The 17,181-nt window shown below is 39.3% G+C and overlaps 1 protein-coding gene across 2 annotated transcripts in view; it reads right to left on the bottom strand.

The window, feature by feature from the left end:
* The window catches only part of ARFGAP3 (ADP ribosylation factor GTPase activating protein 3), an 83,577-nt gene that overhangs the window by 38,634 nt on the left and 27,762 nt on the right, over positions 1–17,181 (bottom strand). Inside the window, exons 6-10 of one of the 2 annotated variants that reach the window (XM_044994456.1) lie at positions 13,026–13,113; positions 11,550–11,609; positions 11,268–11,312; positions 6,016–6,062; positions 4,526–4,671 (exon numbers count right to left, since the gene is read on the bottom strand). In XM_044994456.1, coding sequence (XP_044850391.1) covers positions 4,526–4,671; positions 6,016–6,062; positions 11,268–11,312; positions 11,550–11,609; positions 13,026–13,113 — 386 coding nt within the window. The remainder of the gene's footprint in view (positions 1–4,525; positions 4,672–6,015; positions 6,063–11,267; positions 11,313–11,549; positions 11,610–13,025; positions 13,114–17,181) is intronic. The other variant, XM_044994466.1, reaches the window with a different exon arrangement.

Raw genomic sequence — 17,181 nt, forward strand, 5'->3', positions numbered from 1 at the left:
ATACACAGAATTTTTAAAAGAGTACTGTCTCTCCACTATATGTTTAAAAGCCATCTTCAAAATGCTGATCCCTTTGCTTGGTTCTGTCTTCTGGCTCTCTCATTTCTACATATAACCATGCTGCCTCAATATTTTTGGATTATATCATTGAAGTAGCAGGATAGCAAGTACTGTTATACCATCGGTAGTTAAGAATGTGATCAGCCTTTGTTTTAAATCCTAATGCTTAGAAGTTTATAATGAAAACCAGCTAAGACAAACCCTCCACAGAAGATCTTAGAATGGAAATGAATTACAAAGTTTTAATCAGATATTTCAGTCTGAGGGTTAGATACTGTACATGCACATTAAGTGTTTTCAGTTTCAAAAGGATTTCACTATAAATGCATATCAGCCAGTCTGATACAAAAGAATGCTAACAAGCCATTACAATACTCCATGTTGTGTATCCAATTTAACCCCTTACTGCTGATTTAAATAAACCATAATTAGTTGATTAGGACATTCCCTAAAGCAATACAGTGTTGTTAAAGAGTGCCAAAATGCAGAAGTATGCAATATATTGCCTCAGCCACGAAGGTAACATTTAAAATCTTGTAGCAAAGGTGTACTTAAAATAAATGCATATTCAAAAATACTTTTTAAACATATTAGTGGCTCCCTTAAAAATTATTAAGGTACAGCTGGGAAATTTTATTCCTGTGGCAATGTGGCTAGCTACAGTAATAATGAACTCCTTACCATGTACATTTTAAAGTCATAAATGTACATATCCATGAATATGCAGTTACACTACATCACCCAAAAACACAAGGGGGAAAAGGTCTGGTCTTTATATGATTTATAATCTTAAAAAGATGGATATATTTCTTCAAATAGTAGAGAGTGAAAATGTCAAACTACATTTAAAATTATGATTGTGAGAAGAAAATTACAGAATGAAATCTTAAGGCTATGAAGTATATTTTCTCAATGAATATATAAATCCTACTAGTTCTAACAGTGAGATATTTACATACCTCTCTCAGGGTAGGTCTACACTTACCTGCCGGGTCGACGCGTAGAGTTCGACTTCTCGGAGTTCGAACTATCGCGTCTAATCTAGACGTGATAGTTCGAACTCCGAATGCGCTCCCGTCGACTCCGGAACTCCACCACCGCGAACGGCGGTGGCGGAGTCGACGGGGGAGCCGCGGACTTCGATCCCGCGGCGTCTGGACGGGTGAGTACTTCGAACTAAGGTAGTTCGAGTTCAGCTACGCTATTCGCGTAGTTGAACTTGCGTACCTTAGTTCGACACCCCCCCCCCCCAGTGTAGACCAGGCCTCAGAGAGAAAATATAATCTTAAACATTTGATTACTGTCATTTTCTCTCCACAAGCACGTTAGCTAAAACTGAAGAGTCAACCTTACCTTAACATCTTAACATTTAAATTTAACTCTTTAAAACTGTATATGGACATACATATCCCAGAAAAGTCAATATGCACAATAGTAAATCTGAAAAAAATAGGCCAAAAATCACTAAATTGAAAGTGGTCTGTAAAGGAAAGCAAGCTTCTTAAGCCTTCATGTACTCCTTTAAGTCTACTATTCACTGAATAAAGTGTTCTACAATGGAAGACATAAAAAGGTGTATAAATAACAGTCAATGGAAATTAAAGCAGTTATGATAGTTGGGCAAATGGATATATAGCAATAGAAATAAAAAAACTGCATTAGAAGTAAACGTAACTGAAAGGAGCTTTTCCTGGAATTATCCATTCTGAAGCCGTGCATGTTTTTATATGCTGAGAAAACTTTCACTTCTAAAAACATGCATTTTGACTTTTACAATTATAAATAAAATAGACTTACTGTTACACCTCTGTGAAAGCATTAATGAAATCAAGAAAATAAGAAAAATACATGTCTTCAAACCAGAGCATATCTTTTGGGCAAGTATATTAAGTTCTTATTAATTCCCCCATTTACTGCAGGCTCTATTATAGGGCAACTGAAACTGGTCATGCCAAGTTCAATTTGAAACTTCTACTAGACTTAAATTTTTAAAAGACCAACCAACTAACCAATATTTTAAGGACTGAGCTGAAGACCACAGTTTATCAAGGATATTTTAACAATATCAAACCTTCAGATCTGCTTCTGGTTAAAATAAATAGCATGTTGATGGTTCTGAATAAGTCCACTTATCCACTCTATTGCAGAGGATATATCACAAAAACAGCAGAAGGAGAGAAAAGATTAAAACCCTAGAAATCTTGTACACAGGGTTTTAAATGATGCATTACATTTAGAAAAGAGTACAGGTTTTTCATCAAAACTTTTGTGAGTTGAAAGCAACATTTACATTCTAGCTATTTTATAAAGTCCTATTGAATGTTTCCATTTATTTTTAATTAAACACAGCAGAGATATTGTTTGGAGCCCAGAGTAAGTTAAAGTATATTCATGCTTCTCTAAATTTTGTATGCACTGCCACCTAGAGGTTACAAATCAAAGAGTAAGCATTTTTAAGGGAAAAAAAAATCAGGAGACTTGCCTATAACAGGAGTGAGACAAGATTGCCAGAGATCCACATATTTGGGGCATACATGTGCACCCCACATTTTTTACCAGAATTTTCTAGAGGGTTCTGGCCATGAGGGTCACATGTATGCTTCCTCACTATTTCAAGCTCTTAGGCCCAAAGCCTCAGCCCTGTCCCTCCAATCCTTCCATTACCTAGACTCCACAGAAGTAGAAACACAGCATGGGTCCTACAGATCTGTGAAGGCAATCATGCAAAGAACCTCATTCACAGATGGGTAGCCTGTTTTCCTTCATTAAGTATTGTCTTCACAGACCCACACTTGGAGATTGGCAAGCAGTAATACTGGCCCTGACGAGGACATAACTAAATAAAAATATAATGAGTCTTTCAAATCCATTAACAAAACTAGAAGACATATATAGAGGTTAATGCTTCTTAGTTATGGACAGAGCTCCAGATAGCAGCTCTGTTATCTATTATAGGGATGTTTCTGAGACAAAATATGGTAGTTGACTTAAAGCTAGTAGAATGTGCCCTAAACCCCTTGAGAGCGAAGATCCATTGCAAGATCATGATAAGTTTGGAAACAAAGTGACAATACTGTGTGTCTATCTTCACTAAAACAGTTAGGTCGAGCTACATAGTTCAAGCTAACATAGTTCAAGTCAGAGCTGCCACACTGTGGCATAATACCTGAGCTACACAGAGTGATTGGATTGGCATCTAACAAGTTGTGCTAACTCAAGCTTGTAGCCTGTAGCTGCATCCCCAATGCATTACTAGCTCAAGCCTCAGCATTATACAAACTTCACAACCAATACTCTCTGAGGGTATGTTTACATTGCAGCCAGTAGTAAGCCTCCCAGCCAGGGTAGAGCTATGTTAGTGGTGTCTGAGCTAGCACACTAAAAATAGCACTGCTGACATCACAGCTCCAGCAGCAACTTGCGGTACCCTCTTGAGCTCAGACTCAGGGAGTCAAGTGGACTTGAGAGCCCAACCCACAACATTTATACTGCTATTTTTAGTGTGCCAACTCAAGCTCCAGTAGTTTCAGTCTACCTATCCACACTGGGAGGTTTGTTTCTAGGTGCAGCGTAAACATACCCTGATGGGTCAGCAAGCCTGAGTTTAAAGCACCTCTTACCTTGAGCTAGAGATTTTGTGTGTGGATGGGAATTGGGTTAGGAATAACATTTGAGATATATCTTGAGCTACACTGCAGCAAAGACAAGCCCTATGTAAGTGGTAATTTGAACTTTGGATGACCCCCGTAGGCTACAAACAACCTGGGGAACTCCCAATGGGTTTTTAAAGGAGGGCGCCCTTGGCTCCAGGAAAAGGAGGATTTAATTTTGCAACAGTACCAATTTACAAAAGTCAACTGCTAAATATATTAACTTCATTGAGAACGACCATAAAACTAGAAATAATTAAAGAAAAACATAGCCATCTGAAATCTGCAGAAAGAAGCTACAGAGGTTTCAAATAGATGTAACAGTTACTGGAAAAAACCAAGGGACAGGATGGGTACATAGTTCCTTACATAGCTTTGGGTCTGAATGATCATTACCTATTGAACACACATGAGGCAACCCACAGGCAAAAGCATTTTAGAAGGTTCTGATAAAGATATAGGATGTCCCTGATGCACTCAATCATGGATTTGTACAGGTAACAGTACTCAAACTATTCCTTGCTTTTAACGAAGATGAACTAGGAAACTGTGTTTCATTCTATTTCTTCACTATTGCCAAAAAAGTTTCTCATCTTTACAAAGAATGTTGTTGCTGTTGTGGGTATTATTTTTTAAACATAGTTTTCTGTAAGTTACTTTTCAACACATATAAGCTACATTATTGCAGTAAAATACAAACATCAATTGAAGCTTTGTTTGCACCAAATAGTACTTGGCATTATTCTAAATGTTAGTAGATAAATCTAACAAAGTTACTTCTTGTGTTTTATCTTCTATAAGTAATTCATACTTACAATGGTTCTTCCCTCTCAGTTCTCTTACTGACATGTAGATCTTCCTGTTCCTTCATTTTATCTACAGCTTGTGCTTGCTTTTCAATCTCATTAAAACTCTTGCTGCTCACTTTCTGGGCTCCCAAGCCACATTTTTTGGCACCAAGCTTTATTTTAAAAAGAAAAAGAAAAAAAAAAAAGAAAGGCTTTATCTCTATATGTAACTATATTAACTGTCCTATGGTTTAGTATTTTTTTGAAAGAAGAATCAAGTACTGTACCTGATTCCACAGCATCTGGTATCAGTAATAAAAATTCAGAGTGGAGAAGACCATACAGCAATATGTTCCTAGATGCCACTCTCGGCCTCCATTAGAAAGCCTTTGATATTCAGGAACTTATTTAGTCTCTCAAACAGCAATTACAGCCTGATGAACCTCCTGCAGTTTGTCAGACCTTGTTACTATTCTGATAAATTCTGTACTGAATACTATAAAATATAAAGGAGCCTCAACTGCTATTGGGATAGGAGCCTAACTGCAATTTCGTATTTCTCATATGCTTAATTTCTCAACCTTAACATTTCATTAATGTTAGTTTCTGCATTAAATTTATCTGTATCCATTAAAAAAATCTCAAAGTACACAGGACAGAAGGCTTTTTAATTTGGGGGGAAGGAGGGTGAGCACAGAGAAGGTAATGCTATTTTTAACATAAAAATACTGTCATAAAAAGTCTTAGGCCCTGCTCCTCTAATTCACTTAATGCAGAATGTACCTATGAGCCAAAGCACAGCTCCACTGGCTTCAATGGCAGCGCACCTGCATACAGTGATTTGCAGAATTGGGGGCAAATGTGAAATGTAATTGAATCCGTGAACATGATAAAATATACACAAAGTAAATTCTGCTCTCGGGTACGTATACAAAATGTCTACTGAATTCAGTTAATTGCATATATATATATATCCAGATTCAGTAAGTGCTCAGTATTATCGTATGAAATCAGAAAATGACTTACAGATGATAAAGTACTCCACCCCACAATACTACTACTACTAAACATTCAAACAAATGCAGCCAAACAAGGGTTTAGAAAAACATTTTGTTTATAAGATTCTTGGATATTTTGTCATAGTTCAGATTTTCTAATTTGTTTTAGTGATGCATATCGTTACTGATACAAAACAGTCAAGATGTCTCAGGATGGATGGCTATCAGCCAGGATGAGCAGGAATGGTGTCCCTAGCCTCTGTTTGCCAGAAGCTGGGATTCGGTCACACGGCATGGATCACTTTATGATAACCTGTCTGTTCATTCCCTTTGGGGCACCTGCCATTGGCCACTGTCAGAGGAAAGGATACTGGGCTTGATGGACCTTTGGTCTGACCCAGTATGGCCGTTCTTATGTTCTTAACAGTGATTGCATGAAACACTCAAGATAAAAAAATTCTGTATTGCAGTTTAAATTCTACAAAATGATATGGGGCAAAATATATATTACAAACTTACCCCCTTTTTAGCTTGATTTGGCTTCTTTTTCATAATGGAGGTGCCCTCTGTAAAGATTAACAACCATTACTTTGGCATATAACTTTACATTTATCCAATACTTGCAGATGCAGATTTCCACAATTTAAGTCTTGAATTACAAGTTTTGCAGTTTATTCTGCTGCTACAGGCCTGGTCTACACTACGCGTTTAAACCGATTTTAGGAGCGTTAAACCGATTTAACTCCACACCCGTCCACACTAAGAGGCCCTTTATATCGATATAAAGGGCTCTTTAAACCGGTTTCTGTACTCCTCCCCAACGAGGGGAGTAGCGCTAATATCGGTATTACCATATCGGATTAGGGTTAGTGTGGCCGCAAATCGACGGTATTGGCCTCTGGGCGGTATCCCACAGTGCACCACTGTGACCGCTCTGGACAGCGATCAGAACTCGGATGCAGTGGCCACGTAGACAGGAAAAGCCCTGCGAACTTTTGAATATCATTTCCTGCTTGCCCAGCGTGGAGCTCTGATCAGCACAGGTGGCGATGCAGTCCGAAATCCAAAAAGAGCTCCAGCATGGACCGTACGGCTGTGATCGCTGTATGGGCAGACAAATCTGTTCTATCAGAGCTCCGTTACAGAAGACGAAATTCCAAAGCATTTAAAAAAAAATCTCCAGACAGAGGCCACAGCAGGGACTCAGCACACTGCTGCGTGACAAGCGTAACGGAAAGCCAAAGAATCAAATGGACGCTCATGGAGGGGGGGGGGGGACTGAGGACTCAAGCTATCCCACAGTTCCTGCAGTCTCCGAAAATCATTTGCATTCTTGGCTGAGCTCCAAATGCCTGTAGGGTCAAACACATTGTCCGCGGTGGTTCAGGGCATAGCTCGTCAATTTACCACCCCCACCCACCCCCAGAAGTAAAAGGGAAAAAAAATCCTCTCTTGACTCTTTTAAATGTCACCCTATGTCTACTGAATGCTGCTGGTAGACGCGATGCTGCGGCACTCAATTGCAGTATCCTCTTTCCCCCTCACTGGTGGCAGACGGTGCAATATGACTGGTATCCGTCCTCATCATCAGCCCGTGAGTGCTCCTGGCCAGCCTCAGGTGAGGTTGGCCGGGGGCACCTGGGTAAAAAACTCCTGATCATTCCCAGTAGATGGTACAGAACGGCTGGTAACCATCTTTATCATAGCAACAGGGGGCTGAGCTCAATCAGCCCCCGCCCTTCATGTGTAAAGAAAAGATTCTGTCCTGACTGGACTATCATAGCAGCTGGAGGCTGCCTTCCCCTCATTTCATTTCACTAACAAGTCACTGTTTCTTATTCCTGCATTCTTTATTACTTCAGCACCCAAATGGGGGGACACTGCAACGGTAGCCCAGGAATTCTGGGGGAGGAGGGAAGCAGTAGGTGGGGTTGTTACAGGGGCACCTCCTGTGAATGGCATGCAGCTCATCATTTCTGCGGGATCTGACACGGAGCGGCTGTGCTCTCTGGTTATCTGATACACTGGTTCTCTAGTACACTTGCCCCATATTCTAGGCAGGACTGATTCTATTTTTAGATACCATAAAGGAGGGATTGACTCGGTGAGTCATTCCCATTTTTGTCTTTTGCGCCCCCGGCCGATCTCAGCCAGGGGCACCCATGATAGCAGCAGACGGTACAGAGCGACTGATAACCATCATCTCATCGCCAATTTACAATGGCGGGCGGTGCAATATGACTGGTAACCGTCTCTGCTATCTTGCAAAGGCAAATGAATGCTGCTGTGTAGCGCTGCTGAATCGCCTCTGTCAGCGGCATCTAGTACACATACAGTGACAGTGACAAACGGCAAAATAGGCTCCACGGTTGCCATACTATGGCGTCTGCCAGGGCAATCCAGGGAAAAAGGGCGCGAAATGATTGTCTGCCGTTGCTTTCCCAGAGGAAGGAGTGACTGACGACATTTACCCAGAACCACCTGCGACAATGATTTTTGCCCCATCAGGCACTGGGACCTCAACCCAGAATTCCAAGGGGCGGGAGAGACTGCGGGAACTATGGGATAGCTACGGAATAGCTACCCACAGTGCAACGCTCCAGAAATCGATGCTAGCCTCGGACCGTGGACACACACCACCGAATTAATGTGCTTAGTGTGGCCGCGTGCACTCGATTTTATACAATCTGTTTTACTAAACCGGTTTATGTAAAATCGGAATAATCCCGAAGTGTAGACGTACCCTTAGAATACTGCAGTTTCTACATGAAGAAATTTAGAAATTAGCTGTATTACTATACTTTAATGTTTGATGTATCTTGTTTTCCTGTTTGTTAGTGTTTACAATTTATGGCTAAATTTTCAAACCTGGGTGCCTAAAATTGGACTCCTAAATAGGAGCAAAGGATTTGTCAAACCGGATCAGACTGAAGATTCACCTAGTTCAGTACCTTGTCTCTAACAGTGGCTAAACATATATAACTCCTGTGGACACCACTGGATTTTGTGGATGCTCAACCTTTCTGAAAATTGGGTGATTTATAATCTATATTTAAACACTTTTTTAGAGTGCTAATTTAACTGTTTTTATATAAGTGCATAAATATTGATTTAGGAATCTAACTTTAGGGACCTATGGTTTGAAAAGTTCATCCGTAGTGTATAATACTAAATTTTGAGGTGTGGAAATGAAGTGAAGTTATTTTGCATAATGTCTATCAAAATCGCTAAAATGTAAATTTTTGTTAATATGACTTTTAATAAAACAGTGAAGAAAATTTTGTACTCTTTCACAGTAACAGACACATTAAGCCAAAGCATATAACTTTCATAATAGGAATTTTAAAATTATTCTCACGATAATAATCCATAATGGCCAATGAATGTTTGTGTATACTGTGAAATTAGTTTAAGCTCTAAATTAGTTGGAAGCCATCTTACATGACAGAGAATTACAGGCAACAGGTGGTCTTGCAATGTTCAATATAACTGTAAAAGCATTCAGTTTATTTCTGTGGCACATATTCCTTGAAATACACCTCTACCCAGATAGAACGCGACCAGATATAACACGAATTCGGATAGAACACGGTAAAGCAGTGGGGAGCCCGTGGCCCTTTAAAGCGCCACCCGAGCCCCGCTGCTTTACCACATTATATCCGAATTCATGTGGAGTCCCGAGCCCTTTAAATCACCACTGGAGCTCCGGCAGCTGAGCTTGGCCACTGCGGGGAGCCCCAGGCCCTTTAAATCCCCACCTGAGCCCGGCTGCCAGAGCTCCAGCAGTGACTTAAAGGGCCTGGGGCTCCCCGCAGTGGCTGGAGCACCGGGCCCTTTAAATCACCACCGGGGAAGCTGGTCCAGTCCAGCATGGCGTACCGGCTCTTGCTCGTACGGGACCAACCCAATCTAACGCGGTCTCACCTATAAGGCGGTGAGATATTTTTGGCTCCCGAGGACTGCATTATATCGGGTAGAGGTGTATGCAAAACATGTACCCTAAGGCATACTATTCTTCCTTAAACTTAATTGAGTACTAACAATTAATTTGTAAGTACAAACTGAAACTCACACTTTGAGCCAAGACTTCAAATCTCGTATAATAATAGTACCTTCATAATAACTTGCATTTACTATAAGAACATTGTAGCTGGAGGTGTAATTTGCAGCTTGTGTAGCTATCAGAAACTCTAGGTATGTGCTTGGACCAGCTAGCCTGTCCTGCTGCTCATGCAGCCATGGCTATGCTCCTATTTTTAGTGCACTAGTTCAATCAGAACTAATGCAAGTTATGTCTAGCCGAGCTGGAAATTGTATCTCTAGCTCCAGTTATATGTACCCAAAGAGAGATTTTACTTTTGGAAGATGTGCCACGTTTTATTACACAGTTGCTGTTTCAATGTTTTATTAGCTACATATATATCTCCAGCTCCAAATAATGCTGTGAAGATTCGTTTAATAAAGTTATTTTTGCCTAGTATTTTTCTATGTATAAATCTGCAGCAGAATCTGCACCTCTCAATAATGAGGACACACAGATATATTTGGATGGGAGGATGAATCTGACTTTCCTATACTCTAGACTAATTTCCAATTCAGAAACAAACCCAACTGTAAAAAAAAAAAACAAAAAAAAAAAACCATACTAGCCTGGATCATCCCCCCCTGTAGGGGATGGGTGGGAGGGGGATATGGTTTCTGCTGGGGGGATAAGTCACAGGAACAACTCCTGCAAACGTGGCAGACTCAGTGTCCACAAGAGCCAGTCCAGCCACACAAAACCTAGTGCCTCTGCACTAGCTCAAGCCTCCAGCATCCTCTTCTCTCTCCCCCTGGTAGCCTGGTCTGTATTATCTTTTTTGCCTAAGCTACATGAGGCCAGACAATGTGCATGCCTCTGGTTGGGTCCCATTCTTCCCCAGCCCTCTCAGCGTACACTCTTCCAACATGCACCCCGGAGAGGGAGGGAAGGAGGGAGAGAAAGAGAGACAAAGACCTGTGTATGGAGAGTCCTCTCCATGGATAAACCTAGGAGGAATGATTTGGGCTGGAATTTGTTTGAGTCACTTGCTCTTGTACTACAACTTTCCATTGCAATACACGTTTTCTGTAAACGTACTGAAAGCAACTTTCCATTTCAAGATGGTCCATTTCAACTAGTAACTTTTCTGTTATTACTGACTTATTTAGCTTTTAAATTCCTTGGTACAGGGACTATGTCTTTATTTGTGAAGTGCAATGTAAATCTAGTATTAAAATTTTTTATAATAATAATAATAGGTCTACTCTTGACATCAGAATGCCATTTTCAGTCAGCATGGACAGACACTTTCCCCTATGTAAATACCATCATTTTTATAATGAGATACTAAAATTATCATAAAGACTATAATATATTTCTGGGATTATTTTCTTTCATTTCTGGAAAACTGAATTTCTTATGTTTACCTCAAGTAGTTACCCTACAACTATTTAATTTATGCTGTAAGATACAGCTCTGCAATGTTGCTTAAATTATGAACTCTACATGCTAAAAATGTGTATTATTAATTTTTCTGCAATAAATTAGAAAATGATTTTAAACTAAAAATTATTGCTGGAAAGAGAGCAAAATTATGTTTAAGACAGACAGACAAGCCTATTAGTGAAACACGTGTTTGCTTAATGTAAATAGCAGGCTGTGAATTACAATACAATGCTCTATTCCACCTGTGTGCTTAAGTGTGGAACCTGAAGCAGCCCAACAGGAGGTCTAAAACATTAATGATCACCTTTGTTAGGTGCGATGCCTGCAGCATCTAAATTCAGCAACTCGGCTAAAATGAGAAATAAAAACAAAGAGCACTGAGTAAAAATCACTTTTTAAAGTGTCATACATTGTTTAACAGAAACAGCTGTATTAACATATTATATTACAAGTTAATTTGTTTCAGTTAGCCCATGTGTATAAATATTAAAATAAGACTTGCACATTTCTTCCCAACACAACATTTTCTTTAACAACGTATAGTGGAGTAAAATATATTGTTCATCTATCTGTTTAGGGCCATTACCTAATGCAGCTTTTGGTGAGACACTAAGGCAATCAACACTTGGTCCATGGTCTGGTTCACCTAAAAATGTAAACAATATTGAGAACAACAGAAGTATGTTTATTAGGATGTTCTGAACAGCTCACGTATTCAGAAAAGGTTGGTTTTTTTTTTTTTTTTTTTTTTTTTTTTTTAAAAGATAACTTCCCTGCCCACAATCTTAAACCTGGTTCTCCCTTCATTTCCCTGTAATTTTCTGTATTTGCACAGAGGCATGATAGTGCTTGATGCAAAGTTAAAATTACGTGCCTCCTGTAGTAACATTACCAGTGACCCACAAAATAACAGGTAGAAGGGGCATTTTAGTGATATTCAGGTAATTTCTATGTAATTGTAACTGTTCAAAATTCCAGTCTTGGGCTACAAAACCTGAAAACTAGAAGCTTGAAATATGTTTGGAAGATACAGAAGTAAAAATTAGCAATTTCCAGGGACCAGATGTTGAAAATTTTGGCTTGTGTGTGTTATTTACAAGGATGTAACCAAATATGTGAAAAACAAAATGATACAAGGGGGAAAAATACATCTGAACAGTATTGGTTTTTAAAACCTATTTAAAACTGGTTCAGGTTAACAAGTTTTCCTTGGCCAGCAGGACATGGCATACCAATCCCTATCCTGTTTACAGCTCTTAGAAGGAAATCAAAAAATGAAATGGCTGGTTCACATAGACCAGACAAACTGAGTTAGCCTGAGCCACTTCTAAATCTTCTTTAAAGCCAGTTCTGCTAACAAGGTTTAGCTCTCAATATAAATAGGGTTTAAGTCTCTGGCTGAGTTACAGGTCATTGTCTGCATTGTTAAAATACATCATTCAGATTTGTAGTTTTACAGAAAAAAAAATCAATATACTTTTTGTTTACATAAGCAGAATAGTTTTCGTGAGTTCACATACAAAACTATAATGGAAAAAAAAATCAATGTTACTATTAACATTCTTATCCATATATTTCACTTAACAAATGTGAAATAAAATAAAATCTTACACAATTAAGCTGCTACTTGATTTATGAGAAAAAGCCCTCGAGTAACCTAGCAACACCAAATTTTAATCTATTAGTAACCTATGAACTGCTAACTAATCATAAAATATCTTCACAAGTTTAAATACATTATTAAAATGACTTTCTGGTGTAAGACTTGCATTATGTTTTCAGTTATGTGACCAAGTCTAATGGATCATTCAAAGAGTAAAATCTGGCCCAAAGGGTTTCAAATTAAATTTAAGTGTCTCTAACAATACATGCAGTCCTGTACAGCACGGCATGACCCCTCTACACAGTGTTCCCTACCTACCCAAAGGCTTCTTAAATTATTGCCACCAGAACACAATTACATGGTGCGTAGCTGTTACTGTTATAATAAGTAGCATTAAAAACTAAAATCAACACAGAGGTGAACTTAGTTTATTGTTAACGGAGGGAGGATGAAACATACCTTCATTAGATTCTGGAATGATTTCTGAAGACCCCTCCTTTTGAAAAACTGGCTCCGGTTCTGATGATGCCCATTCTGTGCTACTCACCTGCAACAGGAAAAGGAAGTTACTAAATAAAAATGTACAGAAAATAAAATGCATTAAGTAAAATACAAATAGTATCTGCATTGACTAAGTAAGGCAGTGACGGATCTTAGCATTTTCAGTGTGACACATTTTGGGGTAACTTGGATTTAATTTCTCATATCATAGCTACAGTTTTTGTTTTAAAAATTGTCCTCAATTAGTAATGACCTTTTTCTTGTTAAATAGGTACAACCATAATATGCAAACCACATAAGGGAGTAATTACATTTACCCAAAACAGCTGCTTGTAACAAAGATACATACTAATGGCCTTATTTTTCCATAAGGTGCTGAGCATATGCAATCTCCCATTTATTTCAAAGGGTTGGGGGGGGCGGTCTTCAGCACTTAAAGATTAGGGCATAATTGTTTTATTATATTTTACAGTATTTCTGTAGTTATTCCACACTGGTTATTCCATTTTGACCAAGATGATATGCTACAGAAAAGCTGGACAGTTTATTTACTGCTCTACCCCCAAACTCTTCCCTTCTCTGTAGTCTTGCATCTCGAACTCTCTTAATGTTTCATTTTGGACATCGAGCTGCCATCTCATCTTTTCCTGGCAAACCCTCTCTTCTCCTTGATAGAAAATTTCACTTTTCTGCCTACCAGCCAGGCTTGCAACTTTGGCATAATTTATTATGCACTCTTGCCACAACACACCTGTCACTAACTCCTGCTTGTTCTTCCTTCACAACTCAAATTAATGCTTTCCTATAACCCTATTGTCAAAATCATTGTAATGCCCTGATTATCTCTTGCAAGGACTACTACCAACCTGCTCCTCTCTGGAGTCTCTCCTTTACAGGCCATCCAAAAACTTGCTCTGAAAACCATCTCTTTCTCCTGTTCAGACCATGTCACTTCACTATTTAAATTATTTGACTGACTTCCACGTCAAGTTCAAGGATCTGTACAACTCTACTCCCATCTACAACTCTACTTCACCGTTTTCATTTCTTGCTCTCTTCTTAGGTTCTGCCCAAGTATTCATTAGCCCCTTTCTCCCACTCTTGTTTTCACATCATCTTCCATGATAACTTTTATGCTTAAAAGTTTTCCACTTATTTTGCAGTCACAGGAAAGATTTGTCTTGTCACTAAGATACTGATTCGGAATTCAGGATAGCTACGTTAAATTCTTGGCTTTGCCACAGAATATCTGGGTGATGTTGGGAAAGCAACTTAAACTCTGTGTCCTAGTTCTCCATCTATAAAATGAGGATATACTTCCCTACCTCACAGAGATATTACAAGGATAAATGTATTAATGTTTGTGAGACACTCAGATACTAATGGTGACACGGAACCACAAAATCATGCAGCCAGATAGATTTGAATCCTGCCTTAAAAAATTTCTGTGAAGCCTTACAAATACAATAAGAATGAATTTAAAAAATAATTTCAAGTGAAAACTGAGAAAAAATGTAAAAGAATTGTTTTCCATTGAAACTACACTCTAAGAGTGGTACTGCCCCATTACTAAGGTTACGATTTAGTCATGGATATTTTTAGTACAAGTCATGGACACGTCGTGGTCAATAAACAAAAAATTACTGTCCGGGGCCAGCCACCCAGGAACCGCTGCCCAGGGCCGCGGCTGCTCCAGCCGGCTGCCTGGGGACCGCTGCTGGGGCCGTCAGAGCAGCGACTGGTGTGGCTGTCCCCAGGGGGGTCACCTGAGCAGCTTGCCCCGGAGACAGGTGCTTGGGCAGCCCTGGGGTCAGCCACACTGGCCCCTGCAGAAGTCACAGTGGTCATGGAATCCGCAACCTCCATGACAGACACGGAGCCCTACCCATTACTAAATGCTGACATCTCCCTCTCCTTAAACTCCCCAAAAAATTATACCCACTGTAGTAGTCATTTTCATTGTCATTTTTAAAGTAATTTAGCTAGTAAGCACCTGAAGATAACTTTTTATTTGCCTATAAAGCACTGTGCATGCTATTATACTATAACAACTTTAATATCAATGTTAGTAAACTGACAAGGAATGGGTATTTTGTATATCAAGGGCTAGTCTGTCAGTACAGAATCATAGAAATATAGGACTGGAAGAGACCTTGACAGGTCATCTAGTCCAGTCCCCTACACTGACCTATTCTTAAAAACCTCCAATGACGGAGATTTCACAATCTCACTAAGTAATTTGTTCCAGTGCCCTTACAGTTAGGAATTGTTTCCTAATGTCTAACCTAAATCTCCTTTGCTGCAAGTTAAGCCCATTACTTCTTGTCCTGTCCTCAGTGGTTAAGGAGAACTTATCACCCTCCTCTTAATAACCAACTTCTATGTATTTGAAGACTGCTACCACATCCCCACACTCAGTCTTCTCTTCTCCAGACAAAACAAAAATTGTTTTCAATCTTTCCTCGTATGTCATGTTGTCTAGAACAGGGGTTCTCAAACTGGGGGTCAGGACCCCTCAGGGGGCCAACAAAGCTGTCAACCTCCACCCCAAACCCCGCTTTGCCTTCAGCATTTATAACGGTGTTAAATATATTAAAAAATGTATTTTTAATTTATAAGGGGGGAGTCACACTCAGAGACTTGCTATGTGAAAGGGTCACCAGTAAAAAAGTTTGAGAGCCACTGGTCTAGACCTTTAATCATTCTTGTTGCTCTCCTCTGGACTTGCTCCAAATTTGTCAACATCTTTCCCAAAGTGTGGTGCCCAGAGCTGGAGCAGCACTCCAGCTGAGGCCTTATCAGGGCTGAGCGGAGTGAAAGAATTACTTCTCGGGTCTTGCTTACAACACTTCTGCTAATACGTCCCAGAACGATGTTCGCTTTTTTTGCGACAGTATTACATTGTTGACTCATACTTAGTTTGTGATCCACTATACCCTCATTTCTGCCTTTCCTAGCCAGTCATTTCCCATTTTGTATTTGTGCAATTAATTATTCCTTCCAAGTACTTTGCATTTGTCCTTATTGAATTTAATCCTATTTATTTCAGATCATTTCTCCAGTTTGTCAAGATTATTTTGAATTCTAATCCTGTCCTCCAAAATGCTTGCAACCCCTCCCAGCTTGGTATCCTCTGCAAACTTTATAAGTGTACTCTCTATGCCATTATCCAAATCATTTTTGAAGATATTGAATAGAACCGAACCCAGGACAGATCCCTGCAGGACCCCACTCAATATGACCTTTCAACTTGACTGTGAACCATTGATAACTGCTCTCTGAATACGCTTTTCCAACCACCTTATAGAAGGTTCATCTAGGCTATATTTTTCTAATTTGTTTATGAGAAGGTCATGTAAGACAATATAAAAAACCTTGCTAAAGTTGAGATATCACATTGCTTCCTCTTACCCTACCCACAAAGTTTGTTACCCTGTCAAAAAATGATATTAGGTTGGTATGACATGATTTGTTCTGACAAATCTATGTTGACTGTTACTAATCTTATTTTCTTCTAGGGGCTTACAAACTCATTATTTGCTCCATAATCTTTCCATATAGAAGTCAAGCTGATGTCTATAATTTCCTGGTTTGTCCTTATTATCCTTTTTATAGCTAGGTACTATATTTGCTCCTTTCCGGTCCTCTGGGATCTCTCTGATCTTCTGCAAGTTCTCAAAGATAACCACCGATGGCTCAGAGTTCTCTCAGCCAGATCCTTAAGTATTCTAGGATGTATTTCATCAGGCCCTGCCGACATGAACACATCTAACTTGTTTAAATTATTTTTTAAGTTGTCCTTTTCCTGTTTTAGCCTCAGATCCTACCTCATTTACACTGATATTTGTAGTCATCCAGTCACTGCTAATTTTTCTGGGGAAAACTGAAACTGACCATTGCTGTGTTTCTCTTATCGTCTTTCTCTCTCCATTGAGAAATACGCTTGAACATTCTGAAAGGTTCTTTGTCTCTTTGGGCATTCTATTATGGCAATACATTGATTGTAATAATATCAAGCTACTACAAATTTAAGATCATAGTTGCTAAAACTGCTTTCTAATCCAGGCATCTGGATTTTTCTAACAGATTTATTTGGGCATAAGCTTTCGTGGGT

This window comes from Mauremys mutica, chromosome 1, assembly GCF_020497125.1.
Source record: "Mauremys mutica isolate MM-2020 ecotype Southern chromosome 1, ASM2049712v1, whole genome shotgun sequence".
Lineage (NCBI taxonomy): Eukaryota > Metazoa > Chordata > Testudines > Geoemydidae > Mauremys > Mauremys mutica.